The sequence below is a fragment of the Staurois parvus genome, unplaced genomic scaffold (assembly GCF_062004578.1).
Source record: "Staurois parvus isolate SC_StPar_1 unplaced genomic scaffold, SC_StPar_1.0 ptg000574l, whole genome shotgun sequence".
NCBI lineage: Eukaryota > Metazoa > Chordata > Amphibia > Anura > Ranidae > Staurois > Staurois parvus.
In genome coordinates this window covers 4,680,168-4,704,334 of record NW_028318370.1, presented here as the reverse complement: position 1 = coordinate 4,704,334, position 24,167 = coordinate 4,680,168, and the positions used below count along the sequence as shown (strand labels likewise).

Genomic DNA, 24,167 nt, shown 5'->3' with positions numbered 1-24,167 from the left:
GCGCGATCATGCAACACTGTACCCATATGAATTTTTTAGCATTTTTTTGAGACAGATAAAGCTTTATTTTGGTGATATTTATTCACCACTGGGATTTTTATTTTTTTTTGCTATGTAAATTAAAAAGTCCAAAAATTTTGAAAAAAAGTGTTTTTCTTATACAATTTGCAGATAAATAGTATTTCATCATAAATCTTGGCCAAAATTTATTCCGTTATATTTTTATTAAAAAAAATATAACCCAAGTTAGTTTATAACCAAAAATTATAATTTTAAAACTTTTTTTTTACTTTTTTTAATATTATTTTTTCTTTATTATTATTTTTTACATACTGTCACCCTAGCAGTACGGTGTCACCATGGTGACACTGTACTACTTGTGGGGGGTGATGAAGATTTTTTTTTTTTTTTACTGATTGCTTTTACACCCATAAAGGATGTAAAAGCAATAATTTCTCCTTCTCTCTAGCTGCATTCTTGCAGCCAGTGAGAACTACTGAATGAGCTGTGATTGGTCACAGCTTGTCACATGGTACAAGGCTGTTGTGAATAGCCTTGTATCATGTGACCTCTGTGATCATTCACAGATTTCACACGTAGTAAGCAATTATGTCACAAGTGACATCTTGTTTACTACTCTGCTTGTGATCACTGATTGGCCAATCAATGATCACATGATCGAGACCTCATACAGAGGTCCCATCCGACGATCCGTGTTCCTCTGTGTCCGAAGGACACAACGGCACCGGATCGCGGTGCTGCACGCTCCTAGGGAGCGCGCACAAGCAGGGTGCGGGGAGGACGTTTATAAATGGCCACCCAACCCTGCACTGCCACCGTCCGGCCGTTTATATACAACAGCCTGACAGGAAGTGGTTAAAGGTGCTTCACAACATGAAAATTATTGTAATCCTAGATAATTTCTTTAAAATTAAAACATCATTTATTGAAATACATGATTAAAATATAAATATATACTGTATTGCAATCATTGACAAACCCTACTATTATATTCAATAAACTTAACTAGTGTTTAAAGCGTAACTTAACTCTCCCGACTAACCCCAATGATTTTTCTATACTTACCTGTATTGCTGTGTTCTCCTCAAAGCATATATACTGCTCAAAAAAATTAAAGGAACAATTTTTAATCAGAGTCTAGCATCAAGTCAATGAAACTCCTGGGATATTGATCTGGTCAGTTAAGTAGCGGAGGGGGTTGTTAATCAGTTTCAACTGCTTTGGTGTTAATGAAATTAACAACAGGTGCACTAGATGGGCAAAAATGAGACGACCCCCAAAACAGGAATGATTTTACAGGTGGAGGCCAATGAAAGGGCCATAGAAGGTCCTTAACCCATCAGCAGGACCGGTATCTACTCCTTTGTGCAACTAGGAACAGGACGAGCACTGCCAGAGCCCTACAAAATGACCTCCAGCAGGCCACTGGTGTGAATGTCTCTGACCAAACAATCAGAAACAGACTTCATGAGGGTGGCCTGAAGGTCCAACGTCCTCTAGTGGGCCCTGTGCTCACTGCCGGTACCATAGAGCTTGATTGGTATTTGCCATTGAACACCAGAATTGGCAGGTCAGCCACTGGCCTCTGCTTTTCATAGATGAGAGTAGGTTCACCCTGAGCACATGTGACAGACGTGAAAGGGTCTGGAGAAGCCGTGGAGAACGTTATGCTGCCTGTAACATGGTTCAGCATGACCATTTTGGTCGTGAGTAGTCAGTGATGGTCTGGGGAGGCATATCCATGGAGGGACACACAGACCTCTACAGGCTAGACAATGGCACCCTGACTGCCATTAGGTATCGGGATGAAATCCTTGGACCCATTATCAGACCCTACGCTGGTGTCGTGGGTCCTGGGGTCTTCCTGTTGTAAGACAATGCCCGGCCTCATGTGGCGAGAGTATGCAGGCAGTTCCTGGAGGATGAAGGAATTGATACCATTGAATGGCGCCCACACTCGCCTGACCTAAATCCAATAGAACACCTCTGGGATATCATGTTTCGTTCCATCCAACGTTGCACCTTAGACTGTCCAGGAGCTCAGTGATGTCCTGGTCCAGATCTGGGAGGAAATACCCCAGGACACCATCCATCCTCTTATTAGAGGCATGCTCCGACGGTGTCAGGCATGCATACAAGCACAAGGGGGCCATACAGACTACTGAGGACCATTTTGAGTTGCTGCAATGAAATTTCAGCAAAATGGACTCGCCTGCTGCATCATTTTTTCACTTTGATTTTCGGGGTGTCTTTGAATTCAGTCCTCTGTAGGTTGATAATTTTCATTTCCCTCAAACGATGGGGCATCCTTAAATTCCTAACACATCACCCAGTTCACATCAGTATAGATAACCAGCATGAGATTTTTCCCCATTTGAGATCTGATGTGTTTTCAAAGTGTTTCTTTAATTTTTTTTAGCAGTGTACTTACCAGCACACCAAAGCCAGCTTTGTCGCATTGCAATCCACTGTTCAGGTGTCACACAGCGGGTCCTGCGCCGTCATCTTGGTTCTCTTTAGCTGACTGCCTCTTCCAGGTATAGACAACCAGCTCCGATGACGCACCAACCCCACCCCTGGCCTGCTCTCCAAACTGCCCAATCCAGATTTGTGTGCCAATTCTGCAGCCCCCTGGGAGGTAAGATGCAAGAATTCCAGGAAGCTGCAGGTTGAGGGACATGTCATTGTGGCCTATGACAGAATGGTAGTAGGGGAACAATTAAAAAAATAGCAAAGAAGAAGCAGAGGAGAGAGTATTTAGTTCTGCTTAAGGATATCCACCTTTAAAAAAGAAAAACAAATCCTCAGTCCCTAATGTAACCTAAACTACAATCTCTCCACTCAGGTTCCCATATACCTCTTCCTGATGGTGGCCTCCTCTGAGTTTACAGTCCGAAATCTTTTACTGCGCTTCCAGCATCTGTGCAGTAACTTCCCTTAGATTTGACTTTTCTCCAACACTAGAGAAAAAAGAGTTCTTCAAACAGTTTCTGCACGTTTTAAAACTCTATGATATACACTCACTGGCCACTTTATTAGGTCCACCTTGCTAGTGCCAAGAAACTCTCCCCCTCACCATTATACCACCACCAGCCTGAACCATTGATACAAGGCAGGATGGATCCATGCTTTCATGTTATATACGCCAAAATCTGACCCTACCATCTGAATGTCACAGCAACCAGTCTGCCCATTCTCCTCTCACCTCTGACATCAACAAGGTGTTTTCCTCCACACAACCGCCGCTCACTGGATATTTTCTCTTTTTCGGACCATTCTCTGTAAACCCTAGAGATGGTTGTGCATGAAAATCCCAGTAGATCAGCAGTTTTTGAAATACTCAGACCAACCAGTCTGGCACCAACAACCATGCCACGTTCAAAGTCACTTAAATCCCCTTTCTTTCCCATTCTGATGCTCGGTTTTGCTCGAGTTGCTGCCGTGTGATTGGCTGATTAGAAATTTGTGTTAGCAAGCAAGTGAACAGATGTACCTAATAAAGTGGCCGGTGAGTGTGCATGTGTACCTATATATATATATATATATATATATATATATATATATATATATACTGCAAGCCCCTGCATGCCACTTTGCACCTATCTACTCCCCCCACCACTAGGTATAGAAAACCTTTGGCTTTCCGCTAATGATAGCATTCAAAGTCCCAGTGTGCCCCTTTCAAGCCATGCTTTTTTTGCAATACATAGTTTTAGAGCTCCTGGATTTTCCAGTCCATGCCACCACCAGTGCCAGCCAGTGTGCCCTCCTACAGGTGGGTGGGTGTCCAGAATTTAGTTGTATCCTCCAAGGGGACAGCCCCTCCCTAGGTGTTCATGGTTCCCCATCTAGTGCAGCGGTGACCACTCCAGTGCCCAGACATCCAACATTGGTGATCTGAAGAACTCTAGGCTACCTGACGCTACCCCCAAGCTCCATGGCCAACTGGCAATGTTGCTAAGCATTCCATGCTGGGAGCTGGAGTGTGGGGTGAGAAAATGGACTAGGATGAGAAGTGGAACAGATTCAGTCTCCATTCTCTTCATGCAGGGAATGGTGCTGTGCTCTAGCAAAGGGCTTGAAGACAGCCAGTGGTATAGGGTGGGCAGGGCCGCAAGAGGGGTTGCCTAACTAACTCCGTGATAAGCAAGTGCTTGCCAAACAACAGCTATTTACATGTAGCTCCCTCCTGCAGAGGGGCCGCTCAGGATATCTCCGATTCTCCCACAATAGTACAGAGGCTTCCATCCACAAGCACAGTTCCAAGCACACCGACAATACAGGCTCAGTCTAGAGGATGTCTTTTTAGAATTTATTGCTGAATAACTTGAAACAGGAGAGGGATTTCAAGACACTTCAAAGCAATAGTAGCAATCAACAGGAGAACAAGCTTCTTAACAGAAATGTTTGTAGCAGCAGGTACACGCTAAAGTCCCAACATCAGGTAATCCTCAAAAAACGAATGGGTTGTGATCTGGTGCCGAAAAGTGGTGCACCAGATCACAAAAGTTAGCACTGCACAACACAATTAATTTTGCCGGAGGGACTTTATATGAGGCACATCACTAAATAAACAAGTCTAAACAAGACAGTATGATCATATCAGTCCATTCTCACAATGTCCCAGGAGATGTTCGCCACCCATCTTCCACAAGTAGATCCTCAGTGAGGCCCCATTCCCACCTTAGCAATTTGTAGCTTGAAGCTCCAAAATGCTTGAGAAGAAAAAAAATAATTATTCTCACTTGACATGGTTCATATCTCCACTCCAAGTCGCCTGAGGCTCAAATAAGTTGTAAAAAGCTCACAAACATCTGAAAAATGCTATATTAAAGCACGCAAAAACGTGCAAAAGTCGTGCAGCAAAAACACACGAAAAATGCTCATAGACGCTACGCTCAAGTGTGAATCCAGCCTGAGGGAGATAAGAAACCCTTCTTTAGACCAGAGCTTCAAAGCACTGCTCCCCAGAAAACACTCCTTTTAGCAATCCTCTCTAGGCCCTCGGCTCAGCTCCCACCATGGCCCAGGCTGCAATTCTTGTTTCTTTCTAGCTGCCTCCCAGGGGCAGCAGTCCCAGGAAAACTAAAACTCTCCTAGCAGAGGAGGAACTCTCCGGCAAGGCTTCCCAAACATTTGACACCTCCCCAGACAGCTTCTGGATGCCTCCTTCCAGGGATTGGCTGGTGTCATGTTTCACATGACTGTCATATACCTTTAAGTGTTGATTGTATTTTGTCTCTGCTCCTCCCATTCCTCTGGTTTAGTTTTGCTGTATAGATAGCCCACCCTCTTTCCCAGAAATGCATTTCAGCTTCATGCCTCATGTCTTATGGAAACAGATCACATTATGATCTTTTGACCTATCCGATGTTCATTGTTGTAAAATTCTCTCAGTTTATGGAATAAACTTCACAAGATCTACAAGGTGTCATCCGATCGAATCATTGCCTGTGTTATTCAACTAAGATTGGAGTTATCACTATCTCATGACAACTGTAAGTTACAGAGATCACACTTTCAATGCTTAGATTGGAGAGACAGAACAGCTGGGACATAAAAAATATTCATATTGGACTTTGACTCTCCATGCCCTATTTTCTGGAAGCTTCTTCCAGAAGCAGATGGTGAAAAATCAAACACCCAGATTAGGGAGCCTTGACCAGATAAAATAATAGATCACTACTCCAATGGCTACAGTGAAGCCAGCAACTAAATTTAAGCTGACATCCTAGCTAGTGGAGGGCGATACATACAGATACAGGCACTACAGGAAACAGCAGCTCCCTACACTTGGAATACATGTGAAAGGGGCAATGCACATAAAGAAAAAGGAGGGGATAGTGTTACAAAAGGTAATTAGCTGTGGGGGATGGAGTGGTAGAAAGAGTAGAGGATTCCAGTATTAGCTGGGGGCGGGGTAGGCTTCCCTGAAGAGATGGGTTTTCAGAGTGCGTCTAAAAGTGAGCAGAGTAGGCGATAGCCTGATAGATTGGGGTAGGGAGTTCCAGAGGACGGGTGAAGCCCTTGACAAGGGAGCTAGAGAGTAGGAGGTCTTGCAAGGAGTGGAGAGTATGGTTTGGGTGGTATTTAGAGACAAGGTCAGTGATGTAATTAGGGGCAGTGTTATGAACAGCTTTATACGTCAGTGTTAGTGTTTTGAATTTTATCCGTTGGGCAATTGGAAGCCAGTGGAGGGACTGGCAGAGAGGGGTTGCAGATACAGAGCGGTTAGTAAGATGAATGAGTCTGGCAGCAGCATTCATGATGGACTGGAGTGGAGATAGCCTGCGATGAGGTAGGCCAGTGAGGAGGGAGTTACAATAGTCAAGGCGTGAAATAATAAGGGAGTGGATGAATTGCTTAGTGGTTTCCAAGGTTAGGAACAGTCGTATCTTGGAGATGTTGAGGAGGTGAAGTCTACATGAGTTTGTCAGCGATGGGACCTGGGGCTGAAAGGACAGATTGGAGTCTAGGATTACACCTAGTACCCTGTAGTGAGGGGGATGGACTGATGATAGTGTTGTTGATCTTGATGGAGAAGTCGGGGGGGGCACGGGATGGGGGGAATACTAGGAGCTCAGTTTTGGAAAGGTTGAGTTTGAGGAAGTGGAGTGACATCCATTCCGATATGTCACTTAGTATGCTGGTGATGCGATTGGAGACTGAGGGGGTGAGGTGAGGGGTAGAGAGATAGATTTGTGTGTCATCAGCATAGAGATGGTAGTTGAAGCCATGGGAGTTTATCAATTGGCCAAGGGAGGAGGTGTAGATGGAGAAGAGGAGGAGTCCGAGGACAGAACTTTGAGGGACTCCAACAGAGAGAGGGAGTGAAGGGAGGTGGCAGCGTTATAAGTAACACTGAGGGAGCACTGCAATAGATAGGAAGAGAACCAGGAGAGAGTGGAGTCTCTGAGGCCAAGAGAGTGCAGTTTTTTGAGGAGGGGGTGGTCAACCGTGTCAAAAGCCGCAGAGAGGTCAAGTAGTAGGAGTATAGTATAGTGGCCATTGGTTTTGGTGGTTAGTAGGTCATTGGTGAGCTTGAGTAGGGCAGTTTCGGTGGAGTGTAGGGGGGGGAAGCCGGACTGTAAAGGGTCGAGAAGGTTGTTGTCGGTGAGATGGGAGCTCAGGCGATTGTAGACAAAGCGTTCTAAGAGTTTAGAGGTTAATGGCAGTAGGGAGATGGGTCTTAAGTTGTTCAGGTCAGTGGGGTCCAGGGAGGGTTTCTTAAGTATGGGAGTGATGTGCGCATGCTTTAGAGGGGAAGGGAAAGTACCGGTGGAGAGGGAAAGATTGAAGATGTGAGTGAGGAAGGATAGGATGGAAGAGGAGGGGGACCGCAGGAGTTGTGAGGGGACAGAGTCCAGGGGGCAGGTGGTGAGGCGGGCTTCAGAGAAAATCTTAGTGACCTCTTCGGTGTTAGTGAGGTCAAGGGAGCAAAGTGTTGAGGGGGTTATTGAGTGAGGAGTGCTAAGTGGGGTGGGTGTCTGAGCAGTGGCGAAGTCCCTACGAATTGGGTCAATCTTGTTTTTGAAGTGGTTAGCAATCTCGTGGGTGGTAAGTGAGGTACTGGGTGGAGGTGGAGAAAGTAGAGAGTTAAAAGTGGAGAAGAGCCGGCGAGGACTGGAGGAGAAGGTATTAATGAGGGTAACAAAGTAGGCTTGTTTGGCAGCGTGAAGGGATGAAGTGTACATTAAGAAGGCAGATTTATAGCAGGTGAATGCTTGTTGGGATTTGGTTTTACGCCATAGTCGCTCCAGCGCACGACTATGTCGTTTTAGGTTTCTAGTGTGGTCGGTCTGCTGTATCGGTCGGGGCCTAATGCTTCGTGTTGTTGGGGGTGCAAGCAAGTCTAGAGCGGCTGAAAGCGAGTTGTTGTAGACAGTGGTGGCCAGGTCAGGGGATGGATGCTGTTGTAAAGTTGGTCAGTTACAGAGTGGAAGGGAGCAGGGTTCCAGTTCCGGAGTTTTCTGCTGGTTATTATTTGCCGTTTGGAGGGATAGGTGTTTGAGGATGAGGAGACGGAGAAGGTGATGAGGTTGTGATCGGAGAGAGGAAAGGGGGTGTTTGTGAGGTTGCAGGGAGTGCAAAGGTGAGAGAAGACAAGGTCAAGAGTGTTCCCGTCAGAGTGAGTGGAGGACTGTAAGCACTGTGCTAGTGAAAAAGAAGAGGTTATGTGGAAGAGTTGGGATGTAGCCGGGTTATTGATGTTGATAGGGATGTTGAAGTCTCCAAGAATGATAGTGGGTAGCTCAGAGGAGAGAAAGAAGGGTAGCCAGGCGGCAAAGTTGTCAAGAAAGCGGGACACGGGTCCAGGAGGCCGATAGATCACTGCAATCCTTAGAGAGATTGGGGAGAATAGCCGGATGCAGTGGGTCTCGAAGGAAGAGAAGGATAGAGAGGGAGGGTTAGGGAGGACTCGGAAGGTGCTCAGTGGTGACAGAAGCAAACCAACCCCACCACCTTTCCGACCGCTGGGTCTGGGTGAGTGGGTCCAGATGAGGCCTCCATAGGAGAGTGCTGCGGGGGAGGCAGAGTCTGTTGCTTGGACCCAGGTTTTGGTGATCGCTAGGAGGTTAAGGGAGCGGGAGACATGGATGGAGTTGAGCTTGTTGCAGACCGAGCGAGCGTTCCAGAGTGCGCATGAGAACAAGAGGGTGGTTTTGGGGAGCAGGGGGACAGATATAAGATTGAGGGGGTTGCGGCAGTTCACGGAAGAGAGAGGATGTCTTGTGTGTGGGCGAGGTAGTGGAGGACCAGGGTTCGGGGAGATATCCCCAGAGGTTAGGAAAAGAAGAAGGGTGAGAAAGGTTGCATGGGAGTGGGATGTATATGAGCGTGTATGTCTTCCAGTTCTGGTGTTCGGGTCAGCAGGAGAGTAGAGTATCAGGAGGAGGTGATGAGAGCAGTAGTAGGGAGATGAAAGCAGTGAAGGTGAGATGTACAGTTGTTTGGGTGGAGCAGAAGGACAGAGAAAAGAGATTTTTGGGACGCAGGAGAGGAATATGAAAAGGATGAGTAGAGGAGGCATTTCCAAAGGTAAACGGAGTGGGAGTCAGATGTGGAGAAGAGTTTCCCCGGGTGCTTGATTGCAGATGGTCCGGTGTGCAGTGGAGTTTTTCGTAGTTGTGTCTCCCTGCAGCTAGAGTTCTCGTGCTTAAGTTCGGTAGAGTTCAGTTACGTGTCTTGTGGTCAAGGGTGGTACTGGCCCCAGGGGATCTATGGCGCCCAATGCCGGTGTAGAGGAGTAGTGGCATAGTTGGAATCAAGCTACAAGTTCCAATTTGTGTTAGTTCTAGATTGTAAGGTAAAATTTGACTCGGGGCAGTGAGGGATGGATGTCATCTGTACTCATCGGGGGTAGACAGAAGGGCCTCAGGTCCGGGTCAGGCCGCATCGTGGTAGGCTGTGGCAGGTCTCACCAGGCCGGGTTCATCTGCTGGGTTCAGGTGGAGATGGGCCCACTCCAGTTCGAGCCAGGGTGCCTAAATCTCCAGTTAGAGCCGGGGTGCCTGAATCTCCGCACCAGACCATGGGTGACCCCTGGTGACACGGCCGTGGGTGTCCGCGGGGAAAACCGCCGGGGTGGAGATGAGGATGGATGGAGATGGAGATGGCTTACTCGGATGCAGGGGACGCTGTAGAGAGCCTCAGGAGTTTACTGCTGCCCGGGTGGAGACCTGGGGCGCCTGAGCCTCGGGCTGTGCGGCTGCGCCAGGCCACGAGGTAACGTCCACGGGTGATGCGGGGATCGAGCAGTGGTAATGCTATGCGGGGTCCTGTCGGGGGCCGCAGCAGCCTGGTCCTGCCAGAAGTGGCCCTTGACATCGGTGGAGAGGGCCAGGGAGGCTGCTGGGGTGTCTGCTTGGTGTCTACCTGTTGATTCTGTGTCCACTGCAGTCTGCTTTCCTTTTTGATAAATATATAGAAAGTGCAGCGCTAAAATAAGTGAATGATATTATAGTGAAAATAAAGGACAAAGTCAATCTGATATATAGCGAAAAAAATAAAAAATAAAAATCAAATATAAAAAATGTTCAATAAATCATTCAATAAAATGAAAGAATGACTTTGCTATAAGCAAGCATTTACCTGAATGAAATTGATTAATTCAGGTTTTTTTTTTTGTGATTAGCTGTCAGGGATCTCCTCGATCCCCGCCATGATGGTCCCGGCGCAGGCGCAGTGCGCCGCCCAGTGCAGGGACTCGGGCACTAGGTCCGGGCCGGCCGCGGCGTTCGAGTTCGCGCATGCGCAGTAGAAGCTGCGGCCGCCCGCTGGGCACCAATGGCAGCGCAGGTTGGGATATTTAAATGGCCTGAGCTGTCATTCAGTGCCTTCTGGTCTTACCTGTATCCTGTATCCTGTGAACCTGTGAATTGTAAGTTGCTGACCCGGATTGTGCTCTGACCTTGCTGTATTTCTCCTGCCCTGACCCTTGCTTTGCCTGACCTCTCTCTTGAATGCCCCCTATTGGATCTGACCTGCTGTTGCTCACCTGGCGTGTGACCCGACTATTCTCTGCCCGCTGCCTTGTACCATACCGTCCTCCCTGTTACCGACCTGGCTTGTCTGACCTCGCACCTGCTCAGCCATCCATCAATCCATCTGTCCATCCCTCCCAGTGGGGTCTTCTGACCTCCTCATATCAGGCTCTTCCCCGCGGGAGCCCTCGGCGAATACCACTACCACTAACGGGTTTGCCCGGTAGTCACGACCTGGTCTCGGGGGGCTCCAAGTCCATCCCCACCATCAGGGGCCCTGGTGAACAAGCACCCTGGGACTTAGACTCCATGCTCTGGGAACGCCTATTTAGTGGAGTGCTAGTGGTACCGCCGGGTGGTCCCTTACAGTACCAGAAGGCCATGACGGAGCCTCGAGGAGGACCCTCCCCGCTGGAGGAAGTTTGTAGGCACCTGGCTACCTTTACGCAAGCTGTAAACGTATTACAGGACAGGTGTTTACAGATTGAAAATCGTTACCCCCTGCCATTGGTACCAGAGTTATTTCAGAGTTTAAAGGCTGCAGTGGTGTTCACGAAACTGGATTTAAGGGGAGCATACAACCTGGTTCGCATAAGGGAGGGGGACGAGTGGAAAACGGCATTCCGCACCCGCTTTGGCCACTTCGAATATCTGGTCATGCCGTTCGGTCTGTGCAATGCACCGGCCACTTTCCAACACTTTGTGAACCACATTTTTAGGGACTTCCTGGATGTCTTTGTTATCGTCTACTTAGACGATATTTTGATTTTTTCACCTTCTCTGGGGGAGCACAGAGTTCATGTAGCAAGGGTATTAGGGCGGTTGCGGCAGCACGGCTTATACGCCAAGGCTGACAAATGTTGCTTTGAACAGTCTAGCATTACTTTTCTGGGTCTGATTATCTCCACCGCGGGGGTCGTGATGGACCCTCAGAAAGTCTCTGCAATATCTGCGCTGCTATACATCTTTTGCTCAGGATGACTGGATACCACTTCTACCCTTGGCGGAATTCGCGTACAACAACGCGTGCCATTCGGCAACGGGGCAGTCCCCGTTCTTTTCCAATTATGGGTTTCACCCTACCTTCCTCCCGGACTTGGTCCCTGAATGCCCAATTCCAGGAACACAGGATACATTGACGTTCTTCTCCTCGAACAACAAGAAGCTACAGGAAGCCATCATTCGGGCCCAAGAAGACTACAAGAGGGAATTTAACAAGAGACGAAGGGGAGATCTGGTGTTGCGACCCGGAGAGAAGGTTTGGTTGTCTACATCCAACTTAAAGATGCTTTGCCCCTCAAAGAAATTAGGCCCTAAATTTATAGGACCCTTTTGCGTTAAGCGGATGGTCAACGAGGTGGCTTACGAACTTGTCCTCCCTGACACACTCAAAATCCACCCAGTCTTCCATGTGTCCCTGCTGAAGCCAGTGGTCCCAGATGCCTTCCCTGAACGAGAATCTAGACCTCCGGAGGCCATAACGGTTGAAGGGGAAGAAGAATTTGAGGTGGAAACAATCCTGAAGTGCCGAAGGAGGGGGGGCCAGACCCAATTCCTAATCAAATGGAAGGGCTATGGCCCTGAGGGCAATTCTTGGGAACCTGCCCATAATGTCCATGCACCCAGACTTGTCCGGAGGTTTTTTCGCGATCACCCGTGGTGGAGAGATCGGGTGGGCATCCGGAGGTTGCACGTGGGGGGGGCAATGTCAGGGATCTCCTCAATCCCCGCCGTGATGGTCCCGGCGCAGGCGCAGTGCGCTGCCCTGTGCAGGGACTCGGGCACTAGGTCCGGGCCGGCCGCGGCGTTCGAGTTCGCGCAGGGCAATGGCAGCGCAGGGCGGGATATTTAAATGGCCCTGAGCTGTCATTCAGTGCCTTCTGGTCTTACCTGTATCCTGTATCCTGTGAACCTGTGAATTGTAAGTTGCTGACCCGGATTGTGCTCTGACCTTGCTGTATTTCTCCTGCCCTGACCCTTGCTTTGCCTGACCTCTCTCTTGAATGCCCCCTATTGGATCTGACCTGCTGTTGCTGACCTGGCGTGTGACCCGACTATTCTCTGCCCGCTGCCTTGTACCATACCGTCCTCCCTGTTACCGACCCGGCTTGTCTGACCTCGCACCTGCTCAGCCATCCATCCATCCGTCCATCCCTCCCAGTGGGGTCTTCTGACCTCCTCATATCAGGCTCTTCCCCGCGGGAGCCCTCGGCGAATACCACTACCACTAACGGGTTTGCCCGGTAGTCACGACCTGGTCTCGGGGGGCTTCAAGTCCATCCCCACCATCAGGGGCCCTGGTGAACAAGCACCCTGGGACTTAGACTCCGTGCTCTGGCAACGCCTATTTAGTGGAGTGCTAGTGGTACCGCCGGGTGGTCCCTTACATTAGCTGTGATTTGGTCACAGCTAATCACATGACACAGTTGGGCTATGATTGGCCCAGCTTGTGCATGTGATCACTGTGACCATTCACAGCTAGACACACTTATATACAATTGAAAGGAAGCCATCCATTATATAGAACTGTCATGTGACCTGCTGTGATTGGTCAGTCAGGTACTGGCAAAGGGGCCGGTACACAGATCTGTCATCGGCCGTGTTCGAGCTACACGGCTGGTGACAGATCGCGCCACAGCGCGGCCCTGCGGGCACGTGCAATGCGCGCTCCAAAAAGCGTGGCATATGGCATCCACCCAAAGGGATGAGGTGTTCTGTCACAAGTTAGCCTGCAGCTCTTGTGTGTTTTTCTTGTGTGTTATCTGCTCCAGCCCAGGTTCCTGTTGTATGTTCTCCTATTCTTACTCCTTCTGAGGCAAATGTTTCCAACAACTTACATCTGTCAGCTTACAAAGTAGCTGCAGATTGTTATCACCAGGTGAGTCTCAAATTTCTCCCTGGTGACAAGGCTTGGCTCTCTACCAAGAATATCCATCTCTATACCTCTATGAAATTTGCTCCTCGTTTCATTGGTCCGTTTACCATCCTCCGCCAGGTCAATTCTGTTGCTTTCAAACTTCACCTCCCTTCACATCTGAGAATCCCTAATGTTTTCCATGTTTCTCTTCTGAGACCGTATATCATCAACAGGTTTTCCCGTCCTCATCGTCATCCTTCCCCAATAGCGAGTACTTTGGATCAGTATGAAGTCAAGCAAATCTTGGATTCTTAGTTCAGCAGAGGGAAGCTCTTGTATCTAATTGACTAGAAGGGATATGGTCCTGAGGAGAGGTGTTGGATTCCTTCTACTGAAGTTTCTGTACCCCGTCTGGTAGAATTGTTTTCATCAAACGTTTCCCCTTAAGCCTGGCTCTAAAAAAGTGGGGAGACCTCGTAAGAGGGGGGATACTGTCACAAGTTAGCTTGCAGCCTCTTGTGTTTACTCTTACCTCCTTGCTGCTCTTGATTCCTTCACATGTGTGTTTGTCTGTGCTCACCTGTGGGCATCGTCTGCTGTCCTCTGGGTTTTATGTCCTTCCCTTCAATCACTTCTTGGCCCGCCTGCTAGCTGGCTTGTCTATTTAAGACATGCTCAGTCTGTCCCACTTTGCCTGAGCAACTTCGTGTTGTTGGAGCTCCCGTGTGTTTCCAATGTGACTCCTATGTTGTCTATCTGTGTACCAACCCCGGCTTAGTTCCTGACCTTGCTTGTTTTATGCCTGTCCTGACCTCGGCTTGCCCGTTGGATTCCCTGTGTCTTCTCCCTTGCACCCTGCTCCCGCTAGCGGTATCCTCCACCTCAGCTGGGTGTACCTGGGGGCCGCGAGCCTGCTGCAAGTCCATCCCCGCCATCAGGGGACCTGGTGAACAAGCAGGCTGGGGCTTAGACTCCGCGCCCTGGGGAACCCCAAGCTGTGGACCTATAGAGCTCACTACCATAGGCATTCACATGTTCGCCTGGCTGCCATCTGGCTATAGGCCGGGCAGCAATGGGTTAACTTGCATACCCGCAGTGGTTTGCATGAACGGAGTGTGATTTTGATGTGGTGCGGAATTTGCAGCTATTTCTGTGCGTTTCCCACACCGCATCAAAATCCGTGTGCACAGAAGTAGGTGCAAATCCGCACTATATCAGTGTGAACTGAGCCTTGTAGACCTTCATGGGGATACTTTCTAGGTATAGGTATATATCAATATCTAGAATATGTGATTACACGTGATTGATTGATTCAACACACAATGATTGTGATATTTTCTGGATTCCAGATCTTCGTGTTGTGGTGGGGAGAAGAGGCGATTCTACAGTTCTACAATGTGGAGGGGATTCTGGAGACCAAATAACGGGAGTTATATGGAAGATCCATCACATCAGTAATTCTCGGTGTTTATTCTCATATGGTCCACACATGAAAGGAGAATCACAGATATACAGCAACTGCAGTACAAGAATGACACGAACCAATATAACACTGACCATCCAGGACAGCCAGATATCTGATGGAGGAAATTATACCTGTGAACTGTCATCTCTTAGAGGGACCTTCATCTATACAACTATTTTACAAGTATTAGGTGTTTTGAAACGTATTAATTTTTCTTTTCCAAAAAACAAAGTCGCTCCTTCAAATATTCAAGCAAAAATACACAATTAAATTCACTTTTAACAAAATGTATAGAGCAAATTAAAGACAGTAGGGTCCATTCTTCCCCAAGGCAAATATGCTGTTCATTCCCAAGGCAGGGAATTACACTTTGCAATGGAATGTTCCCTTGAGCCTAATGAATGAGGTGAAGCTCTGCTGACTTCCATCATTCTATCAGTGCAAGCAAAAAAAAAATGTTGATGTTCCATTTTTCATTATGATTTATTACAGGTACTTAAAAAATGTACGCAGAGCTTTAAATATATATATTGTACATTCACATCAGTCCCTAACCCTCAAGGGGGAGTACAATCTAAGGTCCCTAACTTACATTCATACATACACATACAGTTAGGTTCATATATATTTTGCCACAGATTCTTCAGGTATTTACCAAAACATATTCAAGCTATAGTTCTATAATGGATATGGGCTGACAGTGCGCAGTCTCGGGTTTAATTTGAGGGTATGTACATCCAAATTGAAAGGAAGGGTTTAGGAATTACAGCTCTTAAGAGTAGCCACACCGCCTTCAAGGGACCAAAAGTAATTGGACAAATGAATATAATCATATCTGGTAAAACCAATCATGGTGAGGACACTGCTGGACCGAGGGACAGGTAAGTGTTTGTATTTTAAAAGTCAGCAGCTACAGTTTTTGTAGCTGCTAACTTTTTTTTTTTTCAGCTGGAACTCTGCTTTACATAGAAATAAATTTGACAATAAATTTGACAAATGGCAGACTGATTTATTTTTGTTGTGGGTTTAGTAACACTTTAAAGTTTGGAATGTCACTTACTTGGCGCAATCTCATCTTTTATCAAAAATGTGGGAAATGTATTGCATTTGTTTGCCATAAAATTGACTTTAGTCTGTTTTTACTGAATTTTTGCATTCCCTAGACCTTTGTGATAATATCCTGACAATTGGATCTACCACTATTTTATTCTCTAAGGTGTCTGCTTTCAGAAAATATATCATGTTTGGGTCTGGAAAAATGTGTGCTAAAAAAATTCAAAACCGGCTCTGGTAGCAAAAGGGTTAAAGAGGAAATAAATCCTCCTATCCTTTACAGCCAAGGAAGCTGCTATCTCAGCCTCAATTTGATTTTCATTTGTGACCCTTGTCATTCACTGCAGGCCTTGACTGTGACCGTTTCGGGAAACAGTTAAATCGATGGGTTTAGTTCTGCTTTAAAGGGTAACTCCACTATTTTTGAGAAAAAAAAAACTTTCCCGTCTGGATGATCTACAGTATGTACATTGCACAGATTTTAACAAACTTTGTTGCAGATTTCTACCTTTTGCTATTCTGACGAAATAGCTGTTTGTCAGCATCCATGTGTAAAGTGAATGTGAATGGGAGTGATTTCATAATTACCAATCAGCTGCTGCACTTACAAAGCTCTAATGAGGAAAGTGGCAGGGTCTGCATCTCTTTGGATTTGTTTTCCCTTTGGGATTATCTCACCAAAAATGACATTTTTGTTGCAGGGGATGCCAAAATCTGACATGTATCTTAGTGCAGACCTCTGGGAAAATCTGTGAGCCAATCACACAAGCAGGAAATTACATTTCAGGGGGGCGTTCTTTATACCATCTGTGTACAGAACACCTCCAGGTTGCCATATTACATTCTACCGAAAATTACAGAGCTGCAGATTGAAAAGGAAAGGTAATATTTAATAACATTCAATTACAATATGACTTGTGTCACAGCTGTATATGCTATATTATTATTTTATTTGCTATTTTTTCCCTCATGAAAGTGGAGTCACTCTTTAAGCTGACTGAAACACAGAAACAGGGGTGAGGAGGTGGGGGGGGGGGGCAAGGTTTCCCAGAGGAGTGCAGTGAGGGTGTTGGTAGCAGTAAGAGGACACAGTCCATTATTTTTGCCAGAACATTTCTGTAGATACACCATTGTTAACAGCAGGGGTCTCAAACTACGGCCCTCCAGCTATTGAAGTACTACAAGTCCCATCATGCCTCTGCCTCTGGGAGTCTTGCCTGTGGCTGTCAGAGTCTTGCAAGGCCTCATGGGACTTGCAGTTCCTCAACACCTGGAGGGCCATAGTTTGGAGACCCCTGGTTAGCAGCAATAATAATGTAGTCAATAAATGTTTTAATTAATTTAAGTGTTACTAACCCCACAACAGTACAATCAGTCTGTATATGCAGTAAAGCATGCTTGTTATACTCATTGTAGAACCTAAGGGGTTAATCCTCTGCATTGAGTGAAAACGCTGTTTCATCCTGTCTTCTCTGATCCCCCTCCCCTTCTTCAAGTGTCCCCCCTCTTATCTCTTGGTAAGACATATCATGTGGATTCACTCTGCACATGCTCAGTTTGGTGTGTATTGCTTGAGAGGTTTTTTTTTCCTTTGGAAGGATGATCAGCACAGGGCTAATCAAAAAGAGGGTCGGAGGTTATGCAGCTTCTTAGGACAATCAGGGGAGAATGAAAGAAAACTTCTCCTATAAGCCTTAACCAGTGCTCAGCTGGACACTGATAGAATCACAAGACTGCTCTAACTGCTGATGAAAAAAGGTATTTAGCAGTTTATATTTACTAAAATATTTGCGTTTCCATGTTGTGTGTACTGTGGGAGACCGGATATTGTGAATGCAGGGTCCGGGGTTTAGTAACACTTTAACTGCTTCAGCTCCTCCCCATAACAGAAATACTGCTACAGAGCGGCAGCTGTTTGCAAAATCATGTATATATATATATATATATATATACATGAGTTTGCATTTCCGGGTAGGGGGCGCGCACGCACCCCACATGCGCGGCCGCAGCTGTCAATCACTGAGTCCTAGCCGGTGATTACTCGCCGATGCCCAGTAATTGCCGAGCATCTCTGATGGTGGGGAGAACTGTTTGTAAACAAAACAGTTCTCCTCCCTGTCAGCTCCTGCCCACTGCTTTGTATGGCTCTGCACAGCACAGCCATGCAAAGCAGTGTGCTTACAGTGAAGCACAAACACAGAACATAGTAAAACAGCACACAGTTAACCCTTTGATCGCCCCACATGATAACCCGTTCCTGCCCAGTGCCATTAGTACAGTGTCAGTGCTTTTTATTAGCACTGATCCCTGTATTGGTGTCACTGGGAATGTCAGTGACTCCAAGTCAGTTCCCCCCAGTGTCAGAATGCCCCAGTCCCACTATAAGTCACTGATCGCCGCCATTACTAGCAAAAGTTTAAAAAAAAAAAAAAGCCAAGTATATATATCGCCATTTGTAAACGCTATAACTTTCACATAAACCAATTCATTTACATGTATTGAGATTTTTTTTCGCAAAGACATGGAGCAGAATACATTTTGGCCAAAATTTATGGTGAAATGTTATTTTAAATTTTTTTTTACTGGATATATTTAATAGCAAAAAGTCAAAAATACAGTTTTTATCTTAAAATTGTTGGTATTTTTTTTGTAGCACATAAAAACCCGCATAGACGATCAAATACCACCAAAAGAAAGCTCAATTTGTGGGGAAAAAAATGACATAAATTTAATTTGGGTGCAGCGTTGCATGACCACGCAATTGTCAGTTAAAATAACGCAATGCTGTAATGCAAAAAATGGCCTGGTCAGGAAATCCTCTGGAGGACTGTTATTAATGTTTTTTTTTTTTTTTTTTCCTGTAGCTCAGCCCTCTGTGTCTCTGCATATAAACAGTAATGGATCTCTGGAGTGTAGAGCCATTGGTGGATTCCCGGCTGCAGAGATCTCCTGGATCCCACATTCAGATAATATAAACACAAGTGAAGTTAAAGATTCGGGTGACACCTGGACAGTGACCAGCACATATAAGTCTGATGGAGGCAATGTGACGTGCCTTGTGTCTCATCCCACATTTCAGAATCTCTGGAGCCAGTCTATTATATCAGAAGGTAAAACTGGTGAGTTCATGTTAAGAATGTTAGATTTCCCCAACAGGCATAGAAATCCAGCCTTCTTCCTTCACATTCCATCACCAACGTGGTAAATGATTTGTCCTTTTCAATAAAAGGTGACATCGGTAACAGTGGTGTCCCGAGGCAGGTGCAGGGGTTGTGCGCCGCACCGGGTGACACCTACCACATGGGGTGACCCGCTACACGAAAAGGTAAGTTGTAAAGCAAGCCGACGATGCACGCAGGTTGGTTCAGATTTGCAGATTGGGGAGCATAATGGATTGGACTATGATCCATTATGCTCAATCCACAGATCCGAACCAACCTGCGTGCATTGTCGGCATGCAACCTATACGGGGTGACACTGGACCCACTCCACGAAATGGTAAGTTGTAAAGAAAGCTGACGATCCCCGCAGGATGGATCGGATCTGCGGATTGGGGAGCATAATGGATCGGAGTCTGATCCATTATGCTCAAACTGCAGATCCGATCCATCCTGCGGGGATGGTTGGAGGGGGTGTCACCCAGTGTTATCACACTGGGTGACACCAACCCTAGGGACGCCTCTGATCGGTAAGCACATATAAATCAAAGACATGTTCCTACAAACCCAAGAAATGAAGCTTTTCTCCTCCTTACCTGTGGACAGTGACTAAAGCTGCCACTCACTTGACCATAAGCCCGGGTTCACACTGATGCGGGGCGGAATTCACTCCGGTTTGCGTGCGAATTTCGCACCGCATCATATTCGCGCCCAGTTCATGCGAGCTGCTGTGGGTGTGTATGTTAACCAGTTGCCACCTGGCCTATAGTCAAATGATGGCCAGGTGAACCTCTCGTCCCTCCGGTAAGGTGTCATATGACGTCCTTCCCGGTTCCCGCATTGCGTGTGCCCACAAGGCTGCGCTGTGGCGAGATCTGTCACCGGCCGTGTACCTCGGACACGGCCAATAACAGATCTGTGTACCGGCCCCGTTGCCAGTACCATGTGACTTGCTGTGACCAATCACAGCGGGTCACATGACAGTTGTATACAATGGATGGCTTCCTTTAGCTATTGTCTAGATGTCTAGCTGTGAATGGTCACAGCGATCACATGCACAGGCTTGGCCAATCACAGCCCATCTGTGTCATGTGATTAGCCCTGGCCAATCACAGCTAATCACAACAAAAAAAACTTGCAAATTTTTATAACAGAAACAAAGAAACGTGTTTTTTTTCAAAATGTTCAGTCTTTTTTTTGTTAATTTAGCAAAAAATAAAAACCCCAGCGGTGATTAAATACCACCAAAAGAAAGCTCTAGTTGTGTGAAGAAAATGATAACATTTTAGTTTGGGTACAATGTTGTATGACCGCGCAACTGTCATTCAAAGTGTGAAAGCGCTGAAAGCTGAAAATTGGCCTGGGCAGGAAGGGGGAAAAGTGCCCGGTTTTAAAGTGGTTAACAACACCCTGAAATCGGTTCACAAAACGCATTGCGATGTGCAGAATCAGATTGCATGGGTGTGAATACCCATGCGATCCCATTCTAGTACAGACTAAAAAAAGGGTCCTGCACCTTTTTGGTGCTGATGTTGTGTGATTTGAGCCATACAAAATGTATGGCTGAAATCGCACCACACAGAATTCGAATGTGATTTGCACAGGAATGCGGTGCGGTTCCTGTGCAAATCACATGTGCTGTGTCGCACCGCAGAAGTGTGAACCCGGGCTAAAAGTCATAACCCAATAATGTCATACTAACAGGGGCGGACTGACAACTCACGGGGCCCCCGGGCAATAGGGGATCATGGGGCCCCTGTGTCCTTGCCCAAACTCAAAAAAGCCTATGAAAAAGGTACCAGGGTCATCTCATGGGGCCCCCTTCTGACCCCGGGTCCTCGAGCAGTGCCTGAGTTTCCAAATGGTCATACTAATTAAAAGTTAAAAGCAACATCCATTAACCGCTTTCCCACCGCCCTAGCAGAAATACTGATACACGGCAGCAGGGCTGCGCAAATATATATAAGTAATTTTGCATTTCTGGGTAGGGGGCGTGCGCACCTACCTACCTGCGCCGTCATTGGCGGCTACAGCTGTTGATCACCGGATCCCAGCCAATGATTCCCCGCCAACACCCAGCGATCGCCGAGTATCACTGACAGGGGAGAGACCTGTTTATAAACAACACCGGTCTCTCTCCTGTCAGCAAGGACATGCTGCTGTGTATCAGCATTGCAATACAAAGCAGCATGTCTACACAGTAAAACACAACACAGCACACAGTTAACCCTTTGTTCGCTCCACATGTTAACCCCTTCCTGCCCAGTGCCATTAGTACAATGTCAGTGCTTTTTATTAGCACTGATCACTCTATTGGTGTCACTGGGGATGTCAGTGGCAGTTAGTCAGTCCCCCCCCCCGTGTCAGAATGCTTGCCGCAGTCCCGCAATAAGTCGCTGATCGTCACCATTACTAGTATATAAAAAAAAAATTCCAATATATATACCGACATTTGTAAACGCTATAACTTTCATGTAAACCAATTAATTTACACGTATTGGGATTTATTTTTTTAGCAAAGTCATGGAGCAGAATATATTTTATTCTAAATTAATGGCATAATTTGATTTTCAAAATTTTTTTACTGGACATATTTAACCACTTGGCGCCTCCCGGCCCTTCAAGGGTTTTAGAAGCTGGGAGGTGGGGCCAGGTTTAGGGTCATGTGACCGCTGTGACACGCCGTCACGGCAGTCACATGATTGGGAAAGTCCCGATCGAAAGATGAGATCGAGACCTTTCTGTGAGTACCGCACATGTGTGCTGGGAGTACGCAGGGTGCGCGCTCTCAGCACATATGTTTTTTTTAATAGAACGCAAATGTGCGGCTGCTTGGCGTCTAGGCCCAGATGCCGGGAGGCCACACATTTGCGTTCGGTCAGCGCCAAGATGTTAATAGCAAAATGTCGAAAATCTAGGGTTTTTCTTTCAAAATTGTAGGCTTTTTGCAGAAACGCACTACAGTCCATTTAACATGGTTTCCTATGGAACATGTTCACAACAATGCTTTTTTTGAGCTGCTGCATTTTTGGAAAGGGTCAGGGACTTTTTTAAAAGCAAAAAGCAGCGTTTTTGCTACAATAGAGTTCAATGGAGAAGCTGCTGAAGTGCGTTTTTGATGTGTTTTTGATACGTTTTGCGTTTTGCATTTTTATTCTGCCCAGCAACAAAACAGATTCCACTTTAACAACAAAAAAAAACAAGAGCTGAGCAAAACGCGGTAAAAATGCATCAAAAACGTGTCAAAAGCACTTATAGAAAAACACAAAACAAAAAGCACTGGAGAAAGCATCAAACGCAAAATGTATACATGCGAACCAAGCCTTATATCCAATCAAGATCTGATGGTGAAGGGTTGCTTCTGACACTTTATAGATGAAATTTAAACACAGAACCTTTTTTTGAATCACTTTATTTTACTTGTATATTTTTTTTAACTTATTTTGTTTGTTTGTCAAATGTATTTGTCATTTGTATTACATAGTGGGTGTAACAGAACCGGACCCCGACTGCACTAGGGTATTTCCGTTAGACTCCCGCTTCCCTGTCCGAACACAGATCCACGGACACCACCGCTGACCATACAAGACGAGACAGCACCAGACTTGTAATAAAACAGGAAATGGACTGCTTTATTTTAACACAGACACAAGATATATACACAGGGCGGGGCAATACATTTAGTAACAAGAGACACACAGCTGACACCTCCCACCAAGCCAATACACAAACACATACATCCCATAATAGTTTGCTCACAAGCAAGACACAATAGAACAATGGGACAACCACTTGGCAGTAAACAATGAACAACCCCCCCCCCCCCTATACATGTCTACTCAATAGCAGGACATTTCACCCTGTACCCCTAACAGGCACAGGGTGACTTACACATAAGAGGGATATGGGGAGCTGGGACAGGGGTCTCCCCACCCCTCCGAAGTGAACTGTGTTCCATGGGCCCCCCACCCAAAGTCACTCCCATCACAGTGGGGCAACAAAAATTCTGATTCTGATTTAAGTACTTGTTACCTGCCCACAGTAGATTTAATGCAAACAGGCAACACAGGCAGGCCAGACAATGCACCTGTATGCCCCTTGCTGGCCCATGCTGACCTATGCTTTGATTGGACACAGTACAAGTTTATTGGAAGATTTCAGCCAATGAGTTTGCTGAAACTTGCTAATTGGCTGTGTCAGATCTCACACATAGAGTTCTGTTCTGTGTACAGAGAACAGAAATCTGGCTGTTTCTTCTCCCTGAAAAGCAGGGAGAAAAAGCATCCAGATCAGTAAGTAAAAGCAGCACACATTACACTTGTTAGGCACAAAGTCAACTCTTTGATTACCCCTTGATGTTAACCCCTTCCCAGACAGTGTCATTAGTACAGAGTACATTGTACAGTACTATCACTGATCACTGTATTAGTGTCACTAGCGACATCAGTGTCAGCTAGTCAGTTAGTGACCCTCCCAACCAGTGTCTGTTAGTGCCAGATTGCCCACCGCAATTTCACAGTCACACTATATAGTAACGCAGGCCATGCATGGGTCGAATTCTGAATGATTTTTCAATCGAAAACATTGTTCATTCTGTAATCCGATTGTGCCACCAATGATTTCGAAAATTGGTCGTTTTTCATGAATTTTCCAGCATGTTCAATAAACAAAATGGGGAGGAACCACAAAAATTGGCCGGTGACATTGCCCTACTAACAGAGCTAAAATCGGCCGATTATTCTTAGGTCCGATTTTCGAATGAAAAAATATTTCGAAAATTGATCCATGTATGTATACCTTAGTCACTGATCACTCCATAACAAGTATGGTGTCATAGCTGCATAAATTCCAGTATCATTGTTTGTAGACGCTATCACACAAAACAACTGATGTACACTTCTTGGGATTTTTTTTTTTACCAAAGACATGTTGCAGAATACATTTTCGCCAACATTTATGAAGAAATTTGATTTTATTGGATTTATAACAGATTGTTGTTTTTTTCAAAATATAAAAAATTAAAAAACCCAGTGGTGATCAAATACCACCAAAAGCTCTACGGCCGCTTTCACAAGGGGCGGACCCATCAGCAGATCTGCAGTTCATCGGGGGACCTGCCCACTGATCCC

At 46.2% G+C, this 24,167-nt stretch overlaps 1 protein-coding gene across 2 annotated transcripts in view; it reads left to right on the top strand.

The window, feature by feature from the left end:
* Positions 1 to 24,167, top strand: part of LOC149450477 (cell surface glycoprotein CD200 receptor 1-A-like) — a 67,883-nt gene that overhangs the window by 31,633 nt on the left and 12,083 nt on the right. Inside the window, exons 2-3 of one of the 2 annotated variants that reach the window (XM_089691878.1) lie at positions 14,712 to 15,017; positions 18,745 to 18,990. In XM_089691878.1, the coding sequence (XP_089548004.1) occupies positions 14,712 to 15,017; positions 18,745 to 18,990 (552 nt within the window). Of the gene's footprint in view, positions 1 to 14,711; positions 15,018 to 18,744; positions 19,000 to 24,167 lie in introns of both variants that reach the window. The other variant, XM_089691877.1, reaches the window with a different exon arrangement.